This window comes from Dendropsophus ebraccatus, chromosome 15 (genome assembly GCF_027789765.1).
Source record: "Dendropsophus ebraccatus isolate aDenEbr1 chromosome 15, aDenEbr1.pat, whole genome shotgun sequence".
Taxonomy (NCBI): Eukaryota; Metazoa; Chordata; class Amphibia; order Anura; family Hylidae; genus Dendropsophus; species Dendropsophus ebraccatus.
Genome location: NC_091468.1, coordinates 22,671,804 through 22,699,764, shown reverse-complemented (window position 1 = coordinate 22,699,764; position 27,961 = coordinate 22,671,804). Strand labels below are relative to the sequence as shown.

Genomic DNA, 27,961 nt, shown 5'->3' with positions numbered 1-27,961 from the left:
AGTCAGGCAGCCATGCTTATTACACTACATTGCCCGGTCTCCTCAGTCAGGCAGCCATGCTTATTACACTACATTGCCCGGTCTCCTCAGTGAGGCAGCCATGTTATTACACTACATTGCCCGGTCTCCTCAGTCAGGCAGCCATGCTTATTACACTACATTGCCCGATCTCATCAGTGAGGCAGCCATGCTTATTACACTACATTGCCCGGTCTCCTCAGTCAGGCAGCCATGCTTATTACACTACATTGCCCGGTTTCCTCAGTCAGGCAGCCAGGCTTATTACACTACATTGCCCGGTCTCCTCAGTGAGGCAGCCATGTTATTACACTACATTGCCCGGTCTCCTCAGTCAGGCAGCCATGCTTATTACACTACATTGCCCGGTCTCCTCAGTCAGGCAGCCAGGCTTATTACACTACATTGCCCGGTCTCCTCAGTGAGGCAGCCATGCTTATTACACTACATTGCCCGGTCTCCTCAGTCAGGCAGCCAGGCTTATTACACTACATTGCCCGGTCTCCTCAGTCAGGCAGCCATGCTTATTACACTACATTGCCCGGTCTCCTCAGTGAGGCAGCCATGTTATTACACTACATTGCCCGGTCTCCTCAGTCAGGCAGCCATGCTTATTACACTACATTGCCCGGTCTCCTCAGTCAGGCAGCCAGGCTTATTACACTACATTGCCCGGTCTCCTCAGTGAGGCAGCCATGCTTATTACACTACATTGCCCGGTCTCCTCAGTCAGGCAGCCAGGCTTATTACACTACATTGCCCGGTCTCCTCAGTCAGGCAGCCATGCTTATTACACTACATTGCCCGATCTCCTCAGTGAGGCAGCCATGCTTATTACACTACATTGCCCGGTCTCCTCAGTCAGGCAGCCATGCTTATTACACTACATTGCCCGGTCTCCTCAGTGAGGCAGCCATGCTTATTACACTACATTGCCCGGTCTCCTCAGTGAGGCAGCCATGCTTATTACACTACATTGCCCGGTCTCCTCAGTCAGGCAGCCATGCTTATTACACTACATTGCCCGGTCTCCTCAGTCAGGCAGCCATGCTTATTACACTACATTGCCCGGTCTCCTCAGTCAGGCAGCCATGCTTATTACACTACATTGCCCGGTCTCCTCAGTCAGGCTGCCATGCTTATTACACTACATTGCCCGGTCTCCTCAGTCAGGCAGCCATGCTAATTACACTACATTGCCCGGTCTCCTCAGTGAGGCAGCCTCGGTGGAAGTGACATGTGCAGTGAGAGGTGTAGCAGCCATAGCCGGCACACCCTGCAGCTGATGTGTAAGGAGGGGCCGCTCTCTGCAGTTCTCTCTATACTCTGGGTATCAGTGCAGAGAGCTCTACGCTCACACAGTGACTCTCTACAGCACTGTGCCTGGCTCCCCTGGATCTGTGCTGGGATTACAGGGTGCAGGGATGATCGGTGCAGCCTCCAAAGTGGCCCATGACAGGGCGATAGCCAATGGCTATGGCACCAACGAGAAGGCTATCAAATACCTGAACCAGGACTATGAGGCTCTGAGGGACGAGTGCCTGCAGTCTGGGACCCTCTTCAAAGACACTTACTTCCCCGCCATCCATTCTTCTCTAGGGTTCAACGAACTGGGGCAGAACTCTGCTAAAGTCCAGGGAGTAAAGTGGAAGAGACCCCCGGTAAGTAGCCAGACATGTAACTACAAGCCCCGTCATGGTGGCAGCGCAGCCATCGGGCCATGTCATAGTTCTAGCTTGACTACTTTCTGCTGAATTACTATGAATAGCCCTCTGTGAGCAGCCACTGCCTCCTGGTAGCAGCACAGTGCATGGACTGTACAGGGCAGTGTGAGCACTGACTTACTGCGGATTCTGAAATGTAACATTATTGCTGCGTATACTGTAAGGCTATGTTTACACTGAGTAAATGTGGCGGAATTCTGCGTCAATTCATTGCACGGAGAGCGAATGCGCACGGACCCTCTCATAGATAGGCTATGGCACACTGAGACAGTCGGGATTCTGCCGCAAAGAGTTCCGCTGCAGAATTCCGCCACATTTACTCAGTGTGAACAAACCCTTATACTTATATCTGTATATATCCTTGTCGCTATACATGTGATCACTCTGCGCATCAGGGGCGTAACTACCACTATAGCAGCCATAGCGGCTGCTATGGGGCCCGCCGCATCAGGGGGCCCCATGGCCTGCTCTTGCAATACACTGGGCCCCCTGAGCCATCATCATTTGCAGCACCGGGTGGCCCTGCTGGTCTACTGGGTTTTGCAAATGTCCCTTTAACTGCAAGCACTCCTGACCAGAGCTAGCAGTTATGTAGTTATGACTTCACTTGACCGTTTAGTGGTCAGTCGGGGGGGGGGGGGGGGGCGGGGAATCAAAAGTTTGCTATGGGGCCTAGCCATTTCTAGTTACGCCCCTGCTGCGCATTATTAATATGTGCACCATATGGCTCTATTTCTTCGGGCGCTATGATAAGGCTAAGCAGTATTATGGCTCCATATAATTGCAATGTGTTCAGATCTGTGATAGGATATTTATGGATTAACTTGGGACCGCTCCACTTTGGCATGACTCAAATCTCACATATACACTGGGATGTCGGATTGCAGAGGTATATATATATATATCCCATTGATTTACCTATTGAGTGACAGCTGCAGCCAATGTGAGTGCACACAGCTGGAGCTCAGTAAGGCCCTGTTCACACTGCATTTTTGTGCTTAGTTGAATGTATATACTTTTTCTTTGCAGGATCCTTCCTTTTTTTATCATGCAAAATTCAGCAGTGAAGAACTGATAGCTGTGTACCGCATACATTAGTGATTGGCTACGCTAGCGTATAAATTCTGGTATATTTTGTCCCTTTTCTAAATGTATATGTTTAATATAGCACAAAAACACAGTGTGAACAGGGCCTAATTAACATCAATTAGTAACACTACAAAAACTCGTATTGTGGCCCCAATTTAATACGGTCCTGCATACAGCTCCGAAACAGAGACTGTCACTAAGGCCCCTGAGACATCTGTCATTATATGCGTTGTGATGCTGTCATAAGCGTGCTGATTAGAGATGAGCGAACCGGTTTCGGGTTCAAGTCGATCCGAACCCGAACGTTCGGTAATTGATTAGCGGTGGCTGCTGAACTTGGATAAAGCTCTAAGGTCTGGAAAACACGGATACAGCCAATGACTATATCCATGATTTCCACATAGCCTTATGGCTTTATCCAAGTTCAGCAGCCACTGCTAATCAAATGCCGAAAGTCCGGGTTCGGATCGACTCGAGCATGCTCCAGGTTCGCTCATCTCTAGTGCTGATATATACTGCAGTGAGCCCGTTGACTTTAATGGACCCAGTGTCCAACTACTAGTGCCCATGTTTGGTTTATTTAGTGAACATATACTTTTATTGTGGGACTTAACCCCTTAACGACCGCGGGCGTAAGTGTACGCCCCCAAAACCCGTGCCTTAACGCAAACGGGCGTACATTTACGCCCGCGGTTTCCCCAATCGCTGCGTGTACACATGCAGCGATCGGGGAAGATGGCCTGCTATAATGTATAGCAGGCCATCCCTGCTTGTCGGCACGGGGGGTGATTAACCCCTCCCGTGCTGACGATCGCCGCTATTGGCTGATCAATTCAGATCAGCATATGGCGGTGATCTGCAGCTTTCCGGGTCACCGGTGACCCGATGGCCCGGAAAGCAATGGCGGTCGGTGCTGTCCGAGGACGACACCGACCGCCATTACTGTTAAAAGTAACGGTGGCCACTGTGCTAGTGTGTGTGTTGGTGTGCGTGGATTGTGTGAGTGGGACCCCCTGTCTGTGAAAAACTACTAAATGATAGTTGGATGAACACTGGAACATATGGTTATATGTATACAAGATATATATATATTTTTTAATGTATCCTAGTGTTGCTCTTTTGCTGCGTCATAAAGAGATGATGTTCGGACATGTTGTCCTGTGGGGGGGGGGGGTATAAGTTGTGGGAGGGAGAGGGAGGGAGGGGGAATGGGTCTTGTTGTAAAACTGAAAAAATGTTTAATAAAAAAATATCTGATTAAAAAAAAAAAAAGTAACGGTGGCCACGGTGCCTCGTCCCGATCGCCGGGACCGGCCGGCCAGGAGCGGCCAGCCGATCACGGCGATATAAGTACCCCATGAAAGGGTTAAATACCTGCTGTGGACACCTCAGCTAGGTAGCTGAGGTGTCCAGAGCAGGTATTGACTCATACTCACCGGATCCAGCGTCCCGATCGCGTCTTCCGGGTTCCGAACGCGTCTTCCGGGTTCCGAACGCGTCATCGTCTTCGTCGGCGTCTTCGTCTTTTTCCGGCGGTCCCCATCGGTAATCATCGGCTCCAGCGTCGTCAAACTTCGGCTTTTTCCGGAATTGGCGTTCTACTGCCCCCTAGCGGCTGATAAGTGTATATAATACACATATCAGTAGATATAGGGTTGAAGAAAGATTTTTTTATTTTTATTTTTTTTCTTCTATTTTCCGCACCCTATCGCCGCTGGGTGCTGATCAGCATCGCACGTAAGTGCGCCGCTGATCAGCAACTCCTCCTTTTTGGCGTAGAGTGTTTTTTTCCTATATCCTACAGCCACGGTCTGCTTATAAGTGCCGCACATAAGTGCGGCATTTATCAGCAACTTCCTTTCTTGGCGTAGTTTTTTTTTTTTTTTACTTAATGTTAAAAAAACATGTAAAAAACACCATTACACTACACGGAATAAAGTTTTACACTACACCACTACATACCCCATATACCAATCCCCGTATAAAGATGGCCCCCAGGGTGTTTTCGGTGTCGGACGCATACGCTATTATTGCCTCCGACACCGAAACAGCCAGTGAGGATGAATGGGGGGTCCTTTGTTCCTCCATTCATCCTCATCCTCATCATCCAATGACGTATCTGGGGGTAGCGTAGCGTACGCTGCCCCCCAGACACGTCTTTTCCGCCAGTACCGTCCCAATAAGAGATCACGGTATGGCGTGAAATTCTACAAACTCTGTGAGAGTACCTCAGGGTACACTTACAGATTTAGGGTACGTGCAAACTGCGGAATGGCGAAGGATAACCCTTTGTGCATTCCGCAGCTGGCACCCGCCAGCGGACTGATGCAGGCGCGCGTCTCCACCCGTGTCATAGACTCCATGTTATGCTTGGGCGGATTCCATCGTCCGTCCAAAGAATGAACACATTTGACGGAGAGCGGAATCCGCCCGTACATAGAATGGAGTCTATGACACGGACGGAGACGCGCGCCCGCATCAGTCTGCCGGTGGGTGCCAGCTGCGGAATGCACAAAGGGTTATCCTTCGCCATTCCGCAGTGTGCACGTGCACTTAGAGTGTATGAAGGAAGGGACACCCAAATCCAGCCTCCAGATGCCCCCCCCCCATCCTCAGAGTTAGTGGGGAGATCGTTCGGGAACTGATCTTCCCACTGCTGGATAAAGGTTACCACCACCTGTACGGGGATAACTTTTATACCAGCACCCCCTCTTCCGGTCCCTCGCTGCCCTGTAGCTTGCGGCACGATCCGAACATATCAGAAGTAGTAATAGCGCCCTAATATTTAGCAGCCATGGAGCGGACCCAGCGCTTCTGGATATGAAGGACCCCGTATCGCACCAGGACAACATTTTCCAGGTGACGTCCCCCACACTGGAAAACAGGAGACCCCAGAAGAAGTGCAGAGTGTGGTGTAACAGGGGGATCAGGAAGGACACCATTTTCCAGTGTGACACCTGTCCTGATCCCCCCGGCCTCTGCATACTGGATCACTTCAAGGCGCACCACACGTCATTGGGGTTCTACATTATCTAAATTCTGTCCCTTATTCCTATTTCAGGGGTCACGTTGATCCAGGGATTATTCTGATCGCCATTATGGAGTCGGGAAGGAATTTTTTCCCTGTGATGAGGCTACTGTCGTCTGCCTTACGAGGGTTTTTTGCCTTCCTCTGGATCAACACAGGTTGAATTTGATGGACACCTGTCATTTTCAACCTTATAAACTAATAATTGGCCTAATCCCCCCAAATAAATTAGAATTGTCCCTTTTTCCCAGCTAAGTAGGTATGGCTGCCATTCCCATTAGAGAAGGAGCGCCATTTGGTTTTTCGAGGCTGGATTTGGCTGGAATGAATTTCGAGGTTCCATGTTGCATTTAAAAGGCCCCTGTGTTGCCAAGACAGTTGAAACCCCCCACAAGTGACCCCATTATGGAAACTACACCCCTCAGGGAATGTAACAAGGGGTGTAGTGAGCATATGGACCCCACTGGTGACGGGCACAAATATGGAACAATGTGGCGTGAAAATGAAATATTACATTTTTTACACTATAATGTTGGTCTAGCCTTGAATTTATCATTTTCACAAGGGGTTAAAAGAGAAAAAAACACACAAAATGTTTAGAGCAATTTCCCCCGAGTCCGTAAATACCCCACATGTGGACATAAAGCGCCATTTGGGTGCAGGGCAAGCCTCCGAAGGGAAGGAGCGCCATTTGGATTTTGGAGGTTGGATTTGGCTAGAATGGATGATGAACGCCATGTCGCATTTATAGAGCCCTTGTGCTGCCAAGACAGTGGAAACCCCCCCCCACAAGTGACCCCATTCTGGAAACTGCACCCCTCAGGGAATCTAACAAGGGGTGCAGTGAGGATATGGACCCCTTGATGACGGGCACATTTGTGCCGTGAAAGTGAAAAAATGAAATTTTTCACTTTCACTTCACATTGTTCCACATTTGTGCCCGTCACCAGTGGGGTCCATATGCTCACTGCACCCCTTGTTAGATTCCTTGAGGGGTGTAGTTTCCATAATGGGGTCACTTGTGGGGGGTTTCCAGTGTTTTGGCAGCACGAGGGCTCTGTAAATGCGACGTGGCCCTTGAAATCCATTCCAGTGAAATCCAGCTTCCAAAAGCCAATTGGCGCTCCTTCCCTTTGGAGGCTCGTCCTGCGCCCGCTTGGCACTTTATGTCCACATGTGGGGTATTTCCGTACTCGGGAGAAACTGCGCTACATGTTTTGTGTTTTTTTTTTCCCTTTTATCCCTTTGTGAAAATGAAAAATTGAAGTCTAGAACAACGTTTTAGTGTAAAAAATACTTTTGTCTTTTTTCACGCCATATTGTTGGGAAAATCTGTGAAGCACCTGTGGGGTCCAGATGCTCACCGCACCCCTAGTTACATTCCTTGAGGGGTGTAGTTTTCTGAATGGTGTCCCTTTAGTGGTGTTTTTTAGGTTTTGGCACCCCAGAGCCTCTGCCAAGCTGAAGTGATACAGTCAGAAGTGACCAAATATAACGGAGCCATTGAAATGCACTAGGCGCTCCCTTATATCTGAGGCTTGTGGTTGCGTCAAATAGCGCAATAGGGTCACATATGGGGTATTTCTATAAACTGCAGAAACGGGGCAATAAATATTGGGGTGCATTTATCTGGTAATAAGTTTATAATTTTGAAAAATATTGGATTACAATAAAATCTCTGCACAGAAATTTAAAATTTTCAAATTTCTTACACACTTAGCTTTTATTTCTGTGACTCCCCTAAAGGGTTAAAAAACTTTCTGGATCTGCTTTTGCAGAGTTTGGGGGGTGCAGTTTCTGAAATGGGGTGCTTTGTGGGGCTTTCTAACATACAGGCCCCTCAAATACACTTTAAACCTGAACAGGTCCCTAAAAATATCTGATTTTGAAATTTTACTGAAAATTTGGAAATTTGCTGCTAATGTTTTACGCTTACTATTGTCTAAAAAAAATGAAATATAGTTTAATAAATGCTGCCAACATAAAGTAGACATGTTGCTAATGCTATTTAATATATAATTTATGTGGCATAACCATTTTCTGTATAAGCAGAAAAGGTTTAAAGTTGGAAAAATGCATTTTTTTACAATTTTTCACGTTATTTTGGTTTTTTTCATAAAGATTCGTTATAAGTATCGACTCCAATTTACAAGAAATGTGAAGTACAATATGTCACGAGAAAACAATCTCAGAATCAGCCGGATAGGTAAAAGCATCCCGAAATTATTAATGAATAAAGTGACACAGGTCATGTTCATAAAATTTGCTCTGGTCCTTTAAGGCCATTTTAGGCCCGGTCCTTTAGGGGTTAAAGGCATGGAAGAGAACATTCAGTCCATTATTGTCTATAGGTACGCAACTATTATCCCTATGCATCTGTATTACCTAGCCCTGGACACTATGCTGCTATGTAGTGCCTCAGTAAGACACCATAGATGTTCTCCCAATAAAACATGCTTCACCATATGAGGGATCCATGTGGTAAACACAAGTAATATGGTGCCTATATTATGTAATTTCTTTAGAGGTCATCTTGTGAAGACGAGTTGCCCCCTAGAAGAGAATACATTGGGGCAGATTTGGTAAAATGTATTCTTTTTTGTTAAGTTAGGCTAGACAGTATGGTATTTGCATGGTCCTTGCTGAAACCTTGTATCCTTGTAGGTTATTTCACTGTGGTCATTTACCTAGAAAGTAGCTAAAAACAGAAGAGTGGTCATCTGGTTACTGTATCTGGATTGTATAAGAAACTCTCCGGGGACATCGTCTACGTACCGTTACTATAGAGTCATAATGCGTTTACCTCTCACCATACCATTAGTCTATTCACGACATCTGCTCCTGGGAGTACCCATCACATTTTGCAGTATACATTGCTCTGTATCCCCTAACAAGACACCCACCTGTCGGAGAATACAATGGGGGAGTTATACCAGCTTTGATCTTATTGTAGGTCTGACCGGTCATAACTGCATAATATTGACTCTATGAACAAACACCATTCACTTATATACAATTTTGAGAAAAGGACAAGTGTAATTGGAGCCTGGTTACATTTAATATAAAGGAAAAAACTTTCGAAGCATTATGGGAGTTATAGTTTAACAACAATGGGAGAGAATACAGGTTGGAGAGCTCTGCCTTAGAAGCTTGTCTGTCTCTTTAAAAAATCATTAGCACAGCAATGAACTATACACCCCGTGTACTGGGAACACGCAAACATGTTCAGGCTTCACCTAGTGGATGACGGCTCCGGAGCAGTGGGTGTCATCCAGGCATCTGAAGAAGCTCCATAGGTGCCATATTACGGTGTATTTCCACTGGTGGGCTTCCTGGGGCGGAGAGGCAGTGTTGATGATCTGCATCGATTTTTTTTTTCTGCATTGTGTGAATAGGGTTTGACAGAGAATTGGGTTAAATTGCATTTCCACTTAGTGCTATTTTCTGTTTCATACAGTACATACTGCATGTATATGTGACTGTCTTCTCTGTGACTGTGACTGTTCTGTCTTCTCTCTTGGTTCTCCTGCAGCAGTCATGTAGGCATACTATGGCCATGTTCACATCAGGGACCTGGGAACTTCTGTTTAGACTCCCAGCATTCACATTTTTATCACCCTTCCTCTGGATGTAGAATATCATGTGGGTGGTCCATAAGTGGTTGAAGGGATAAATGTCAAGGTGTCTATACACCTTCAATAACTGTCAGCCAAACAATCATTACCTCTGCCGGCCCATACACATGAACATGTGTTTCCTATGGGCAGGAGAGGATTAAGCCACAGTCAATATTCCTCTGGTGCCAGGTTGTCCTTCCCAGAACAAAAGGGTCAGGCATTGAAAATATACCACACCTAGAGATGAGCGAACCGGGTTCGGGTTCGAGTCCATCCGAACCTGAACGACCGTCATTCGATTAGCGGGGGCTGCTGAACTTGGACAAAGCTCTAAGGTTGTCTTGAAAACATGGATACAGCCAATGACTATATCCATGTTTTCCACATAGCCTTAGGGCTTTATCCAACTTTAGCAGCCCCCGCTAATCAAATGCCGAACGATCAGGTTCGGATGGACTCGAGCATGCTCCAGGTTTGCTCATCTCTAACCACACCTTCTATTTACCAACATCAGTGGAGAGTCAGGAAGGCCCCCCTGCACCTTATACTGTTGACCAAAGTTGCCACCAGTGGTGGGTTCACTGAGTGTACTAGAAAGTGTTTGGACACCTATAGATTTCTGGAAGTCCACCCACTTGGGGCTCCCTACAATTCTTAGAACAGAGAACCCCGATCCCACTCAGCTTTGCATGCATGCTGCTGTCCCATTACATATATAGGAGTGATGGAAATGACATCTCATATATGACCCTGCACAAGGCATTGGTCATTGTCCGCCTTATTTCATGTTTAATTCATCTTGCTGTCCCCAAATAGGTGATCTAAGATAGATAGATCATACAAGTTCCCTTCGTCCCCCCTAAGGATATTAGAAGAGATGTTGTGTGGCAGGGCGCAACATAGAAGGTTCTATTCACAAACAAGAAAGATAATGGATCTAAATACAAATTATGATAAAGTTTAAAAAACATTTACATTTAGGCTGGGTTCACACTACGTATATTTCATTCAGTATTGTGGTCCTCATATTGCAACCAAAACCAGGAGTGGATTAAAAACACAGAAAGGATATGTTCACACAATGTTGAAATTGAGTGGATGGCCGCCATATAATGGCAAATATTTGCTGTTATATTAAAACAACGGCTGTTATATTGAAATAATGTAAGTTATTTACCGTTATATGGCAGCCATCCACTCAATTTCAACATTGTGCGGACAGATCCTTTCTGTGTTTTTAATCCTCTCCTGGTTTTGGTTGCAATATGAGGACCACAATACTGACTGAAATATACGTAGTGTGAACCCAGCCTTAAACTAGAAAAGCCCTTCAACTCCAGACCTGGAGAATTGCTGATCTGTTCTCATGACATCATCACAATATTGACTGGTCGCCGCCAAAAGCCGAGGATTGCCGAGTCAGCAGTCGTCCATTAGCAGGGATCAATACATGAAAGGATTGTACTGGGCAGGAAGTGTGCGCCACCGTTCCTGAAATTGTTGTATATTTAGCCTTAATGCTGTGAGTGCACAGATATTTTCCTGTCTCCATCCCTCTGGGAGATTTGTTCTTTTAATGGGAAATGTTTACATGTGTTGTTGGGTAAAAAAAAATTAGATCTGTTCAAAATTTTCTTGGTATGATGATCAGTATTCTTGAATTTCACCAAATTTGCCCTTGAAACTATAGGGCACGTCTCCAAAATCGTTTATGCTCATATATAGGGCTTGAAGCCTTCATGGCTCTTAGTATAGGGCTGCTGAAAGCGATATCACTATACATAATAACTCCAATGGAGAATGCCACATTTTTCCCTGGAAATTTGAGGGATAGTAAGGGCCCATACACTTGTATTGGGAGCCAATTCCTGTTCTGAGTTTGAACATATCCCTAATACTGACAAATGCAGAAGGCTTATCATAAACTCCTCCGCTCTGATCAAATTTTGGGGTCGACAGATTGCTATTAATACATAGTAAGTTTAACTTTATAAAAGCAATGGAGTAATACCCTTTAATACCATACAATAATTATATGTAGCGCCATACGGTACAGAGATGAATATTGATTAACATAGGGCTGATTCACTGTGGTGTCAAATATTCTATAGAAATGAATAGGATCCCATCATCCTAAGATCAATTTCATATGTGTTTCAGGAGCTGTGTTCTGACCCACAATTTATCACAGGAGGAGCCACACGAACTGATATTTGCCAAGGAGCGCTGGGTAAGTCAGTCAGATAGAGAACTGATGCAGACGTGTTTAAAGGTGTTGTGTGATTGCTGTCATTCTAGAATGCTGTCGCACCTGTCTGTTTTCAGGCTTTGTGCAACCTTTAAAATGTAACTGTCATTTAAAAAAAAAAACTTTTGACATGTCAGAAATTTATGATGATCTGGATGTAGATACCCCATCGATCACTAGAACGAGATGGGAGAAGTGCTCAGCTAAGTGCTTCTCTCCCTATCTCTCCTCACTTCAGGTGACTGACCCATAGACTTTCTATAGAACCTGTCTCCTGCAGGAAGAAAAAACACTTAGCTGAACATTTCTGTCTGAACACTTGGTTAAAAATCACTTATTTGCCTATACAGTTCCCATACAGACCTCTGTGTCTCCATGGATACAGACTACAAACAAGCCCTGTGTAGTCTGATCCTGCAGGAATGGATGAGACTACACGGAGTTTGTTTGTAGTCTGTGACCATGGAGACTCATGGATCGGCATTAGAGCTGAATACACTAAACTAAATATACACAGTGAGGCACCTTGGGTTTCCATAGATCTTTCTCTATTAATTTACTTAGTTTCCAACAGATTTTGTCTCCCAAAATGATGGCGCTCATTTACATTTCATGTTCTGTGAAGTTGTGGGAAGATGGTTTTGTGGTTTCTGAGTATGTGTGTTATTCAATTTATTTTTCCTTTATTCGCCCTTCATATTACAAAATCTGTGTAACCTGATTATTAATGGTGAGGGTGTGCAATGTCTGTACACACCCATCATGGAAACTCCAGAGAACTGTCTGACTCAGCAGCAGCTCTAAAATGCATTTGAACTGTAATTCCATGCAGTGGTAAGAGATGCCAAAATACCCCGGGGCAGGGGACCAAAGTACAGGCCCTTTACACAGCCAGTCTTGTCAGTTGAGTGACTTCCTCTGTAGTCCTTTTGGTGGCAGCGGGCAGTAGAAGAAGCCAGGAAACCATCTGAAAGCAGGCAGAAGCTCCAGGGAGCGTGGACAGGTATGTATATACTTTATTTTTTTCTTTACATCAGACGTGCATCACTATTACACGTACAGATGCACGATTGGCGGTCAATGATTTTAGGTCAGGACTAGAGATGAGTGAACCTGGAGCATGCTCAAGTCGATCCGAACCCGAACGTTCGGCATTTGATTAGCGGTGGCTGCTGAAGTTGGATAAAGCCCTAAGGCTATGTGGAAAACATGGATATAGTCATTGGCTATATCCATGTTTTCTAGACAACCTTAGAGCTTTATCCAAGTTCAACAGCCCCCGCTAATCAAATGCCGAATGTTCGGGTTCGGATCGACTTGAACCCGAACCCGAACCCGGTTCGCTCATCTCTAGTCAGGACCAAAAGACCAGATCAGCAATGATCATTGTCATCGGCTGATCTTCGTGTATTATGGTCCTTAATTCGCCCAATCGGTCGTTTAAACGATTTCAAAGTAACAATTAGGTTTTTATGCCGATCAGACGGAGAGTTAAATAATTTTAAAAACTTGTTATTACGATCGTTTTAAGATCGCTAAAGGCCATCTCACACACTACAATAATTCTGCGACGAAACGTTTAGACGAAACGATCTGCGAATTATTAGTGAACGACCAATGATGATTTGAGAACCTGTTGAAAGACCAAAATGAACGGTTGACCGTTTGATGTGCTTACACAAGCCGAATATCGGTCAAATGTGATCCTTATCATGAAAATTCGAACGATAACACTGGTCAACAGCTAAAAACGTTCCCACATGAAAACAGTTGAACTTAACTAATTTTGGGGTGCTGAGATCGAAAATGATGTTCAAATTTTGAAATTGGCTCTAATTTTCAAGATATAGACGTACTTTCTATACTTCTCACAGCCTGTGATACAATACTAGGAAAAGTTTGCATCATCAGTATTGCATCATCAACTGGTATATTGCATTATCTTAGAATGACCAATAGTTATGGTATAAGGCTAGGTTCACACTGCGTTTTTGCTATCCGTGTTTTTTTTATCCTTTTTTTGCGAAAACGGATGAAAAAAACAGATGCATTTGTCTGCATCCATTTTGATCTGCTTTTCCATTGACTTCCATTATAAAAAAAAAAAAACGGATCCGTTTGGATCCTGTTTTTTTTTTATAATGGAAGTCAATGGAAAAACGGATTAAAACGGATGCACACAAATGCATCCTTTTTTCATCTGTTTTTGGCAAAAAACTTATGAAAAAAACGGATTACAAAAACGCAGTGTGAACCTAGCCTAAAGTATCGAGTTAAATGGAACCCATCAATGCTTGCAGATTACTGTTGGACAGTTATCAGAGACAATCCCATGTATGAATACAAAAGACGTGTAAATGCACCGAAAAGCCATTGAATAAGGACCTACATTCCAGAGTTCAATAATCACAATTAATTTGTAAAACTTCTTGGATATGCCTGTAAATTGTAGTTGATTTCAGATAGAACTAAGTTTTCTATGAATATATTTCAAAAGTTTCTGAACAGTAAACTTGCTTCCTTATGATTGCAGTAGTAATAAATCTGTAGGCTATTATACTGTATTCTATACAATCCACAAAACAGTAACATGAGAACTCTTCCATATCATAGAAACTAGAGCCAATTCTCATTTTTTCTTGTGATATTTGAATTCAGCACATAAAAATCATTAAGAAATGGCTAATTTTATTTCTGAACCAAACAACTTTTGAAAATTTGTTGACCAGTGTAATCGCTCCGGATAATCTGCTGAATCAGCTTGATTGAACAGATTAATGGAGCCCTTAGGGCTTATTCCCATGTCCCATATATATTACGGAGGCTACGGACGGGGAAATCCTGTAGTGGACTGTTTCACTGCCCGTCATGATGTATCAATATCATGTTGTGAGCAGGGAAACTGTTTGAATCTCTGTGGAACTGTAATGACCGAGCTGTGGAGGTTCAAACAGTTTCCCTGCTCCCAGCATGATGTATCAATACATCATGGGGAAACACTGCATTACAGGGCTTCCCGTCCGTAGCCTGGAGGACGTGGGAATAAGCCCTTAGACTGATTTCTCAGTAATAAGGAGTTTTCACACCTCAAGCATTGACTGTATACAAAATGTCACCAATGAATGACTATTGTCCATAGCATCCAATAAGGTCATTGTTAGTTTTCTACGCTGGAAAATGAATACAGTCATCTGATAAACCCCCTATAACCCATCCCAACACATCTTGTGGCAATAGACACATCTGTTACTCAATGACACCAATGTTCAAGGCTCTTCTAATATCACGTGTCGGGATGGATTGTTAGTGCATATTCTAGTAGGTTGCCATAACAAATACTACAAATACATTGAGGGTTTCCTTTTTCAGCTCTTTAACTATTTATTATTTTTTTTCGCTATGACTCAGTGTCTGACTCATTTTTAACAAAGGAAGGGAAAAATCCATCACCTCTGCCCATTATTTCAGCAGGAAACAAAGGACCGGACACATTAAAGTACTGATTTATCTATAGACACTTAAAAAGATCTTAAATAGATCTTAAAAAAGTTTCCCTCTTAGGGTGTGTTCACACAGTTTTTTGAAGTGTGTACAACAGCCATTTTAAAGCTCAAAGTATATATGTATATATTTTTTTTCTATTCAATTCAATGACATCATTATTACAGCTATTAAAAAAAAAAACTGAATAGCACATGAATCTTGTCTTTGGTAACCTGTGTATTTTTTAGGGTGTAAACGCTTCAAAACACTTGAAAATTGCAAGCAGAGACCAGATTTATGTAAAACACTATTATAGCACTTGTATAAAATGCAAAATAAACTCAAAAAAGGGCTTATTTTTTTAAAAAAATATAGCCTGAGGATCGGGCTCACACTGAGATTCTTGTATTTGTCTGCATTAAATGAGGCTAATCTGCTCTCATGACCATGAATAAGAGTCAAATAGATGAGATAAATCCTATGGTACACTCATAGGGGGGATTTATGATGACCGCTGTACTCGTACGCGGGTCTTAAAGGGGTAGTCCACCCAAAAATTTTTTCTTTCAGATCAACTGGTGCCATAAAGTGCCAGAGATTTGTAATTCACTTCTATTAAAAAATCTTAAGTCTTCCAGTACTTATTAGCTGCTGTATGTCCAGCAGGAAGTAGTGTTTTCTTTCCTGTCTGACCCAGTACTCTCTGTTGCCTCCTCTGTCCATGTCAGGAACTGTCCAAAGCAGGAGCAAATCCCTATAGAAAACCCCTCCTGCTCTCCAGACTGGAAATAATACAACTTCCTGTTGGGCATACAGCAGCTGATAAGTACTGGAAGGCTTGAGATTTTTTAATAGAAGTAAATTACAAATCTCTGTCACTTCATGGCAGCAGTTGATTTGAAAGAAAAAATTTTTGGGTGGACTACCCCTTTAAGTTAGGCCTTGTCCTCTTTTCCACGGCCGGATTTACTAAAAGGTGCACCCCTCTTAGTGAATCCAGCCAGGCACCCGAACCTGCGCGTGACATACCATATCTACACATGCTTCCAGCAGGTGTAGATCTGGATCATGATTTACACCTGCAAGCAGGCATAAATCATGATAAATGAGGCGCGGGAGGGAGCCATACCTCCTTCCTGCCTAACCTGACCCCCCCGGGCCCTCTGCCTGCCCACTGGGCTAGCGAGGTATATGGCAGACATACACTAGGGAGAAGGAGCAGCAAACCTGCACCTTCTCCCTGGTATACGCCTTGTGAATGTTGTTGCTGTCTCCCTTAGGCTGGTGTCACATGTGGCATTTTTTGACTGAAAAGCCTTGTGGTCTGATGTTATCTGAATGTCAAAAGGAAATATAAAATCTACGATGCTCTTTTGAGTCAGTCTGCCGTTTTATTGTAATATTTTTTCACCTTGCAGGTCACGCGATTGAAAGAGAGAGATCATTAACCTCTTAGTGACCACTTTTTAAGTGTGGGGCTAGAATAACACAGAGTGGGTCTCCCGTGCAGGGATTGAGGGAGGTCGGTTATCAGTATGACAACCTGGAGTCTACAGTAATTACCAGTAACTTGTCTCTTTCAAATGATTTAAAAATCTGAGGGACCTGTCGCACATCTCACATGGTCTACAAGGTTATGTGTAGCTGTGTTTTTTACTATGTGGGCAAAATGGTTTGCTGTTTGTTTAAGAGATTTGCAGAACACTTCCGGATAGAAAAGGGTTGTCTGCGATTGATAGCACCCATACGTGAGCCTATGGAGGCACTCTATCTGAAATTTGCTTTTTGGGTCTCGTGCATTTCAAACACCCACCATAAGGGGACAGTAGGCACAAGATCTTGCTGAGAAGCCCTTGGCCCGCTAGGCCTAAATCTTTAATGTTTTTTGATAATATCATGATTGGTGATGTGATGTTGATGTCTTGCCCTATCTTATGTTTTGTAATTTTATGTGTATTTATATAGTTAATTAGCACTTATGTGTGTATGTTGTATGTGTACCTAGCAAGACATGCTAGCAGTGCATAGGGCTAAGAGGTAGCACATGAATTTCTCGCGCAAAATGGTTGTTGCCCAACCACTTGTCAGCGCCTTAGACCATGCTTTTAATTAAATAAATTATTCACTTGTGCCAGCTATCGTTTGGTGATAGCCACAGTTTTTTACTTATTAAGCTATTATTGAATTACCATTGATATATGGCAAAATAATTGCTTATCTAATACTGCCGAGATTATTCACGTTTATTGTGACGGAATAGTGGACTAATTTTCTATATCTCTGATTACACTAATGGATTGGCCAGACATAGCGGTGGACAGTCAAATTATGGATACCACATTACAGAGAAGGAAGTGAAACTGTTTTGTACTTTCACTTTAATCGTATAGTAAGAGTAATCAAGCGCCTCAGGGATTATGGTCTAATAAGCACCTTTCCTAGTATCATGATGATGATGATGAATTCAAAATGGAGTGGCAGAGACTCTGTTACAACATATGGAAAAGAATTATGCTGCAGTAATGGAGAAACTACTTAAAGCAACTCTGTACCCACAATCTGACCCCCATAAACCACTTGTACCTTTGGATAGCTGCTTTTAATCCAAGATCTGTCCTGGGGTCCGTTCGGCAGGTGATGCAGTTATTGTCATAAAAACAACTTTTAATCCTGCAGCGCTGTGTCTAACGGCTGGGACATTTGTATATGGATTAGGCTGGCACCACCTCTCCGTCCTTCCTCCCTGCCCTCCTCATCATTAGGAATGCTCCAGGCAGATTGGTTCCTATTCCCCACCTGTGTGTATAATGAACATGGGCTGGATCGTTAATACACCTGTGCAAAGCTCAAACAGCAGTAAATGTTCCTGGATCATTCCTAATGATGAAGAGGGCAGAGAGGAAGGACGGAGAGGTGGTGCCATCCTAATGCATATACAAATGTAAGCCCCGGCCGTTAGACACAGCGCTGCAGGATTAAAGTTGTTTTTAGGAGAATAACCGCATCACCTGCCGAACGGACCCCAGGACAGATCTTGGATTAAAAGCAGCTATCTGAAGGTACAAGTGGTTTGGGGGGGGACAGATTGTGGGTACAGAGTCGCTTTAAAGACAGATCTGACGAAGTAGTAATCCAATTCAGGCAGAGATAAAGAAGCGCATGAGAAATACATTTTAAGGCTATGTTCAGACTCCGGTCCAGTCCTGACCAGTCTTATCCTCAAGATTCTTCCTTCTACTTCAGATCTGGATATATCCTCAAGTCGCTACCCTCAGTTCATCGCTAACAGCAAGTATTCTCTTCAGTATCATTCTACCCAGCATCATTCTTAGGGAACTACTACCCTCATCCTTCCTCTCACCCAAAGTGACACTATCACACTACGGCCTGTTGCATTATCACCCATCTTCTCAGTTATGCTCAAGTCTGCCTATCACTGGTTGCAACCAGAGACTGTTGCTATTGACAACCACCGTGTTAATAAACGCACAACTCCCGTTGTTTCTGAACCCTGGCATTGGTCTAGTTATTGGTGCCTTGACTAAGGGCAATGAAGAATTGTCCTGTGGTCCCGCTTGCTCAAGTTCCCGTGGTCTAGCCCTGCACCCTCACGCCAATAAGGTGACCATTACATCTAACAGTGGCAGCCCGGGTACCGCTAACATGTACCTCCCCAGCGGGTTACTCCATGTGGAACACTGCCTATTATTCTATGGGATCCCGGCCGTAGCGTATACAAATAGTATACGCTCTGGCTGGGATCCCATGTGGCGCCGCAAAGAACTGACATGTCAGACCTGTCAGTTCACACAATGAAGCGAGCGGCTCCGGCCGCTTGTTTCATTGTGTGCTATGAGAGTTCTGATGCGGGTGCGCGCTGATGTGCCCGCATCAGACCACTGCAGGCGGAAAAATCATCCAGCCGGTACTTAAATACCGTCCGGGATGATCTTTTCAGAGACCGGCCGTTCTGTGACCCCTCCGGGTCACGGAATGACCGGTCTCATATGCCGTGGGTTCACACATAACGGATCCGCAGTGGATTTTATTCTGCGAATTCACATCTCCGTCTTGCTTGGAGGAATACCGGCATCTGGACGTCCTTTCCAGCCAATCAGTGCTCTGCGGCAGAGCAGCGCACTGATTGGCTGAGCGCCGGGAGGCCCCCAAAGCAGGCCAGAACACAGACTGGTAATGTATGTACCGGCCTGCAGGGGGTTAAGGGGGCTGACGTTTACATATTCGCAGCAAGATGACAATCCTGCTGCGAGTATGAAATCTCATTAAAAATGACAGCCAAGGATCCGTGATAAGTCTAAATTTATATGTTGACCTCTCTCTATGGAGAGAAGCTGAAAACCCAGGTAAAGGATGGTTTTTAAATTATATCTAGAGTTGGAATCCTGCAGTATTACCAGCTCGTTACTTATACGTCACTGACACAGATAAGACAATGTATCATGATTATAAGCCTGGAGAAAATGGACCAAGTTTTATTATGGTAATCACATTTTATAGACAGATAAAATATAGGGTGGTAACAAATGCTAATAAGGCATAGATAAGGCGGTGCTAGTGATTTAGATATTCAGTCATGCGCAATGGCATCTATATTAGTATTCATTATTATTATTATTCAAAAAGGTCAAAAAGGGTAGAACAATACATTCTGTGCAAAGATACTTTTTCATGAATCCAAGAGCACAATGTATTTGTTTTCCATAAATTGTTTATAGATAAGTGTCTCTGGGTCCTTGGGGATTGTGTCTACAAATGATAACTTTCCAGGAGTTGTTCTCAGTGACGTGCGTCCAGCATTCCTCTTCTTTATCCAGAACATCTCTCTGTCACCCTCTGATCACGCTCTCATCACGCTCTGATCATCTCCAGTCTCTTAAGAGGGCAATATATATAGGTGTAGTCATATAGGTACGGTGCAGGTAGGTAAAATCGTATCGCTGGCCTTATCATCCGCTAAGGGACAAATTGGATTATGACAATGGCAAGATGTTCAAGTGGATGTTCCAAGTGGATCGCCAAACGCATCAGGTGCATTGGGGAATAAACCGCGTCCTAAACAGGTGGATTACTGGAACCCCTGTCCTATGGATACAACGGGAATTACCTCTATAAATCACAGGATCGAGTAACCGCATGACTTGTAATGGAAATAGCAATCATTAGTTTTCATTTTAATAGAGCAGTTTCAAGAAATGGAAGCTGTGCTGTGATTGGTTACTATTGGCAACTAAGGTTAAAGCGCTGCAATAAAACATGAACAATGCATGAAGTAACGGGGTATACAGAATAGGAAGTATTGAACTGTATCCCACTACCGCAATAAACTGATAGTTCAAAGTGCAGGGCCTACAGAAAGAAAGTGTATCCTGTCTGTAGGGGGCGCTAAGGGGCCCAAGACCATAGTGTCCAGGAGGCTGATCTCTCGCTGTCCGCCTCAGGAGCTGCATGCAGGGCCTGACCACCTTTCACCTATGTGGGAATTTCCCACTCTGTGCTTTGGGCTGCGGTGACCATCACTGGAGTTTTCCATCCGCTCTGGAATGCAGTTGTGTGATTCATCCTCCACAATCTTCCTCTTCATGAGTTCAGTCACATTATCCCCACCCCACAGAATCACAGACAACGCACCATAATTCTGTATCTGGGTCACGTATTCTCTTACAGATTCTATACCCTATGTGATATGTGAGAAGTAATACCACACCATGGTATAATCATACGAAGAATAATATACTGTCCACTATAGGAACTCTTTATTGATTAACCCTCTATGACTTGTTTTTTTGCAGTTGTACTTTGTAATGGGCACCTTCAATTTTCAATACAGTGTAGTTCAATAATTTGTAGGGTGAAATGAAAAATAAAACAAACAGTCCTGTTTTTTCATTTACTCTCCATTAGGTTAACTTTATTCTGTAAATCTGCTCACTTGCAGCAATTTGTATAGTTTAAAAAAAAATTATGTGATTTTATAGTAAAAGGTTAAAAAAAACTACAAAGGACCAGAAGCAGCACTTACCCAGGGGCTGACACTGGGCCGAACTTGCTTCTATTGCATCTAAAATTCCGTCCAGATTCTGGATGCTCCCACAGACTTCTTGAGGGTTATCTATGCCGGAATTCAATACAAACATAGGACAGGTTCTATAATCCTGAATCCTGAAGGTAGACCGTGCCCATTAGAAACCTATGGGTCCAGAGATGTATCCCGATTTCCTAATAAGAAATACGGATAAATTTGCCGGATGTGTGCATGAGGCCTAAGTCTTACACCCTACCCTCCATAACTCAAAACAGATAGCGTTATTGTACTTACATTATATACTGTTGTGCACATAACCAACATTTTGAAAAACAAATTTGGGACATTTAATCTCACCCCCAGCATCTCCCCTTTTGCTTAGAGTTAACATAAACCTGCCCCTTTCGTAACTCTTTAGAAATGTCCCTACAAAAATGACACTTTTGGCAAGTAAACGGGTGTATTACCCAACTAACAGTATCACATTGAGCTGCAGTATCATTCCATTACCCGCACTGTAGTCCTACAATTGTATCCCATTAACGCCTCCATACTCCTCATTAAGCCTCAATAGTCCTGCATAGATAACGCTATATACAGCACTTAATACTTGCCCGTTATATGGTTCCCTATACCCTAATGAACTACAATCCTGCAATGGCAGCATCTTCAGGCCACTGGTTAGTAAAACTGTCTTGACTCTTGTGTCAGGGCTTGACTGGAGCCTCCGTAGTAGTTTTTTTCGGCACCACAACAATGGATACCAACAGACCCCAAGAGATCCCATTAATTTTAATAAGTCCGTCAAGTTTGTTTAGTAATTCAGAAAGATTTAGGTGAATCTTGCGCAAAAAAAACCCTGCAAGAGTGAACCTAGGTTCACACAACATGTTTTTTTGCCCGTATTTTACAGCTGTTATTTCCATAATAGTCAAAAAGACTAATTTAATTAATCTATGTAAAAAGCTGCAGCCGCATCCCCCTCCTCTTCCCTTTTTTCTTCCAGTGATATTACATAGATTGTAGAATGACTAAGTGGAACTACAAGAGATGAGGAAGACACATTGTTCCCAAATGAACTGTATATTATAGAGCTTCATATGTTCATAGAATGTATTGTTTTATCTTATTGAGCTGTTCCACCTAATATACTCAACACTGCTACATCCAGTACTATGTAATTTATGTATGGCAGTAGTGTCACAGCACATATGCTGTATCTGTATATGAGCAGTGCCTGAAATAACCATTTCCTCCACCTCCTCCAGGTGATTGTTGGCTGCTGGCTGCCATTGCTTCTCTCACACTCAATGAACAGATCCTGGCTCGAGTCGTCCCTAAAGACCAGAGTTTCCAGGAGAACTATGCAGGGATATTCCACTTCCAGGTATTTCTCCGCTACAGGGACCCAGGGTAAAGAGAACTTTTACATTAAAAAAAATATATATAACCTGCGAAATTATTATAAAGCTAGGTGTAGAAATTACATTACATTACTTTTTAATGCTTCTATATATAATCACGGCGCATACTCCTCTCTGCTATGCCATGACATAGTACTGGTGAATATGCAATGGACTGCACAGACTGGCACTGCGAGGAGATGATACATTTTTAGTTGGCATGAGGAGGGAGAAGGGGCTACTGATGCATTAGATTTGCATGGTACTATGAAAAGAAATGAAACAGCAAGAGTCACAACAAGGAAGAGATTACACTATGCACTTACTGTTACTGCGGCTGCTGAGGGGGGATTACATTGCAGCACTGTGCATATACAGCAGTAGATACACTAGTGTTTACACAAGGGACAGCTGCCCTGAACGTTATGGGTGGTCAGAGATTCGGGGGAAGCCTTGATTTACCTTTGAAGAACAAGTTTCGATCATCTTCAGCAGGCAGAGCGGTTTGGTTTGCAGCTACACAGTCCAAATAAAGGGCGTTACTAGAGACATTTTGTACCTAACAACAGACAGTGAACAGCAGATTGCATGAGAGGGAGACACCTAGTGGCCAAAGCTTAAAGCTGCCTTTCTAGGTGAATCAGTTATTTTGGATTGATGAAGTATGTTAGTAATCACATGGAGGGAACTTGCTTGAAACGACAGTTAAATTGAAATTTTAGAAATGTTACAGTGGTTATAATATACACAAACCTTGATCATTCTTAATGGTTTATTGATATTATTGGCTTCTTCCTTTGGGCTCTAGTTCTGGCAGTTTGGAGAATGGGTGGACGTTGTCATAGATGATCGGCTGCCAACCAAAGACGATAAGCTTGTATTTGTTCATTCTGCTGAAGGGACCGAATTTTGGAGTGCACTGCTGGAGAAGGCCTATGCTAAGTAAGACTATAGACACTAATGGCGTATCTACCCGATCCACTGGGAGAACGGAACTTGAATGGAAAGAGCTGCAAGCATATAGTCATCCTTCTTACATCCCAGAACAGGGGAGGGCCTTTTCCCAATATGAGAGACCACCCATGTGGGCTTGAAAGACCCTTTTGTAATGCAAACTGCTACTGATTTCTCATGTCTTGATAATAGTGGTTAGGGTTAGGGATATACATATCCATTGCAGTAACCATTGCAGGTGAAATGTAGTGTTTCATGCCAATCCTTCAAGTCATATGCATGGATACACTGGTTACCCCAGAATGGGAATTGTTTCTTACAAAGTGGTTCCCTATTCAGGTTCCTATAGACGGGGGTGTCCCAATAGAGGAACATTTGTCTAGAAGGGTATCTTTATGGAATAACCCCTTTAAAAGCTGTATACACTAAATGAAGGAGCTGAGTTTAGATACTTGTGTTTCTTTCATTGCAGGTTGAATGGATCCTATGAAGCTTTGTCTGGTGGCACCACTACTGAGGGCTTTGAAGACTTCACCGGAGGCCTGGCCGAGTGGTACGAGCTGAAGAAGGCTCCAAACAACCTATTCAAGATCATACAGAAGGCGCTTAGGACCGGCTCTCTTCTGGGCTGCTCCATAGATGTGAGTCTGGTCTTACTCTGCCATCTTTGATTAGTAGGGATAACACTGATAATATATATCCATGTTCTAGCATAGGGGGAAATCATCAAGGCCTTCATCTAGCACAGACCAGGGAATGGTGAGCGTGCTGACCTGCCTTCTGTGCAGGTAGGAGAGTCAGGTCCCTGTTCTCATGTCAACTAACATAATTATTATCGTCAAGGCAAACCTTTTTGCATGTACATTTATTTAGCAAATTTGCTGCTGTTTCCCTCGCAATGTTGACTGCTTGTCTAGGTTACCAACCACCACTCTGCTCTAAAAGCTGTGGTCTAGCAGATGGTGATGGTCAGTAACATAGGCAATGAGCTGTGAACAAGGAATAAAAGAAGCAAGCATATCAGGGGAAGGAGGCAAGGTTGGTAAATTAATGTGACTAAAAAAATATTTACCTTGACGAGTCATATAAGGTTTATTACTTTAGTTGACCTGTTAATCTTTTTTTTTTTTTTTTTTAAGTTTTTATTTATTGCTTTTAAAATTTGTTGACCTGTTAATCTACTACTTTAAAACAGCCGGCTGGGCTGTTTTTTGTCTTGCTACCTCAACAGGCTGGAGAGTGACAGGTGGCCTTTGATCTCGAGATAGGGTGCAGGTTCTATCTATCAGACATTGCATAGATTTACCAGAAATGTTGAGAAGGAAATATCTGTTTATGTCAATATTTTTGAGCAGTTCCATGTGTGTTCCAAAAGTTACTCATTTTTTGGTAGTCTAGGAAGTTTAAAGCGATATTTAATCCACCAACACACCACCAATAAGTCCATTCCGGTTGTACCTTTTAAAGTGTGCCCTGTACTTAGTTAGGGTAAAAAAATTATCTTTTAATCTTCAGTAGTTGAGTCAATGAGGTGTGGCCTAGAGGTTCCGTGCCCTAGGCCACGCCTCTTTGACTCGGCTGCTGCAAATTAAAATTTCTTTTTTTTTTTTCGAATCAAGGCAACGGAGCATTTTAAAAGACACAACTGGAAAGGACTTACGGTCATTAAATGGACAATACCTGCAGTTTGGGGGGGGGGGGGGGTTGATGGATACAGTATTGCTTTAAGGAACGTTCATGATCATTAAAATTGGTGAACAATTCCATCATCTGCCATATCTAACCTGAAGCACTGGAGCTGATTCATTGGCTCAAAGGGGTTATCCAGTGCTACAAAAATATGGCCACTTTCTATTAGAGACAACACGACTCTTGTCTCCAGTTCAGGTGCGGTTTGCAATTAAGCTCCATTCACTTCAATGGAACTGAGCAGCAAAACCCCGCCCAATCTGGATACAAGAGTGGGGCTGCCTCTAGAAGAAAGTGGCCATGTTTTTGTTGTGCTGGATAACCCCTTTAAGGGCCCTTTCCAAGTAATTGCTTGTATGAACCTAATGGTGCGTTTACACAGGCAGATTTATCTGACAGATCTTTGAAGCCAAAATTAGGAACAGACTATAAAAAGGAAATGGGTCATAAAGGAAAGACTGAGATTTCTCCTCTTTTCAAATCCATTCCTGGCTTTGGCTTCCAAAATCTGTCAGATAAATCTGCCTGTGTAAACGCACTATTAGTTCCTGATTACTCCCAGACATCAAACAATAATAAGACTTGTTTCATATTGATTGAATCTTTTATGTGGTTATAAAAGTTTTAATGGCAGACCATCTTTTTACTTGGTGCACTGCCAGCAATAATGTCACATGGTTTGTATGAGTGATCAATCATTTGTACAAATCCCGTAAAATCATTGGATAATGAAAATAAAAGTAGCCAAGTGCCCATTAAGTAGCTCTGTTTCTGATTGGTTTATTTTGTTGATCAGCCTCGGACTACTATATTACAGATCAGACAGATACGTCATACCTATTATCTTTCAGATTACAAGTGCAGCGGAGACAGAAGCCATCACCTCTCAGAAGCTGGTGAAGGGCCATGCCTACTCTGTGACTGCTGCAGAAGAGGTGTGGATTTTCTTTCATATTTACAATGTATTTTTTCATGCCTATTTTTAATTTGTAATTCGTAATACACCTGTGTTATTTACCCAGGTAAACTACAGAGGAAGTCCGGAAAAACTCATCAGGATCCGAAATCCCTGGGGAGAGGTGGAGTGGACCGGAGCGTGGAGTGATAAGTAAGCACAGGAGAAAACATTATAGAATACATCATCATACATCTTAGAGTTGGTACAAACAAGTACATGGTTTTTCACTGGCTCTAGTATGATGGTCTTTATACCTTTTTTTTTAATATTTTTTAAACATGACAGGCAGATGACATTGTCCAGACTCTCATCCTAAACAGAGTGGGCATTTACATGCAGACATAGGGTTGTTATATAGATGTTTTATGTAGAGTTACCTGGGCTGCAAAAGCCCAACAATATTCGGACCCTTCTCCCCTAAGGGTTATATCTAGAGATGAGCGAACCTCGGGCATGCTCGAGTCCATCCGAACCCGAACTTTCGGCATTTGATTAGCGGTGGCTGCTAAAGTTGGATAAAGCCCTAAGGCTATGTGGAAAACATGGATATAGTCATTGGCTGTATCCATGTTTTCCAGACAACCTTAGAGCTTTATCCAAGTTCAGCAGCCCCCGCTAATCAAATGCCGAACAATCGGGTTCGGTTGGATTCGAACCCGAACCCGGTTTGCTAATCTCTAGTTATATCTAAGTGCTGGAGTGACAGATTGACATAAGAGTTTAGAAGCCCTATTGTACACTGATTGTACTGTACCCTATTGTACTTTAGTCCGCTGACACGTCGGCTTTAAGGCCAGTGGATTCCTAAGTCATCACCATGCCCACGAACCATAATTTCCAGAATAGGGAAAAACTGTGTCCTGTCCCCTAATTTACCGTTTGAGAGGTGATGTACCGATGTTAAAGTGTAAAATAAAAATAGAAATGATTAGATGTATGATGAATGATGTGATGGTTTCACTCCTTTATTTCCCATCCAGTTCTAATGAATGGAATAATGTGGATCCTAGTGAGAAAGACCGACTGATCAAGCGCTGTGACGATGGAGAGTTCTGGTAGGTCGCCTGTCTTATCGCTTTATTTTGTCACTTTATGACCTAAAGTAGTGTCATGCTGGGAATTGTAGTTTGCCTTGGGCCAAGTAATGTTCACAGAGTTGAAGGAGAATTTCGTGGAGGGAAATTTCTTTCAAATGTGCTGGGGAGGATGAAAAAAATAACATGCACTTACCGCCCCGGCTCCAGTGCTGGTGGCTTCATATCGCCGCTCCAGTCCCAGGATGCTTCCTGAATTGAGAAAGGAATGTGACGTGTCAGGCCTACTCAGCCAGTCAGTGGCAGATGTGGGACCCCCGCGGTATGGCCACTGACTGGCTGAGCAGGTCTATAACATCATGTCCCAGCTCCCCCTCAAACCAGGAAGCAGGGGACTAAAGCGGTGATATACAGCAACCAGCACTGGAGTCGGGGAGGAGAGTGCATGTTATGTTTTTTTATCTTCTCCCTCCCTGACACTTTTGAAAGAAAATCTCCTTGCCCAGAATTCTTTTTTAAGGGAAATTCCTTTTCAAGATGATGGAATTCACTGCTGCGCCCAGGTCCTGGAATAATACAATATAAAAAGAGACCCGGATGTAGGAAATAAAGCTGATGGGCGAGTCCTTAGCTGTTTAGCAAAAAAATAAAAGAATATAACCTAAAACCACAG

The 27,961-nt window shown here is 43.3% G+C and overlaps 1 protein-coding gene across 1 annotated transcript in view; it reads left to right on the top strand.

The window, feature by feature from the left end:
- The first annotated feature begins 1,325 nt into the window (after positions 1-1,325).
- The window catches only part of CAPN2 (calpain 2), a 43,106-nt gene continuing 16,470 nt past the window's right edge, over positions 1,326-27,961 (top strand). Inside the window, exons 1-8 of the mRNA XM_069955393.1 lie at positions 1,326-1,679; positions 11,637-11,706; positions 22,519-22,637; positions 23,462-23,595; positions 24,080-24,248; positions 26,148-26,231; positions 26,319-26,404; positions 27,235-27,309. Coding sequence (XP_069811494.1) covers positions 1,443-1,679; positions 11,637-11,706; positions 22,519-22,637; positions 23,462-23,595; positions 24,080-24,248; positions 26,148-26,231; positions 26,319-26,404; positions 27,235-27,309 — 974 coding nt within the window. The 5' untranslated portion in view covers positions 1,326-1,442. The remainder of the gene's footprint in view (positions 1,680-11,636; positions 11,707-22,518; positions 22,638-23,461; positions 23,596-24,079; positions 24,249-26,147; positions 26,232-26,318; positions 26,405-27,234; positions 27,310-27,961) is intronic.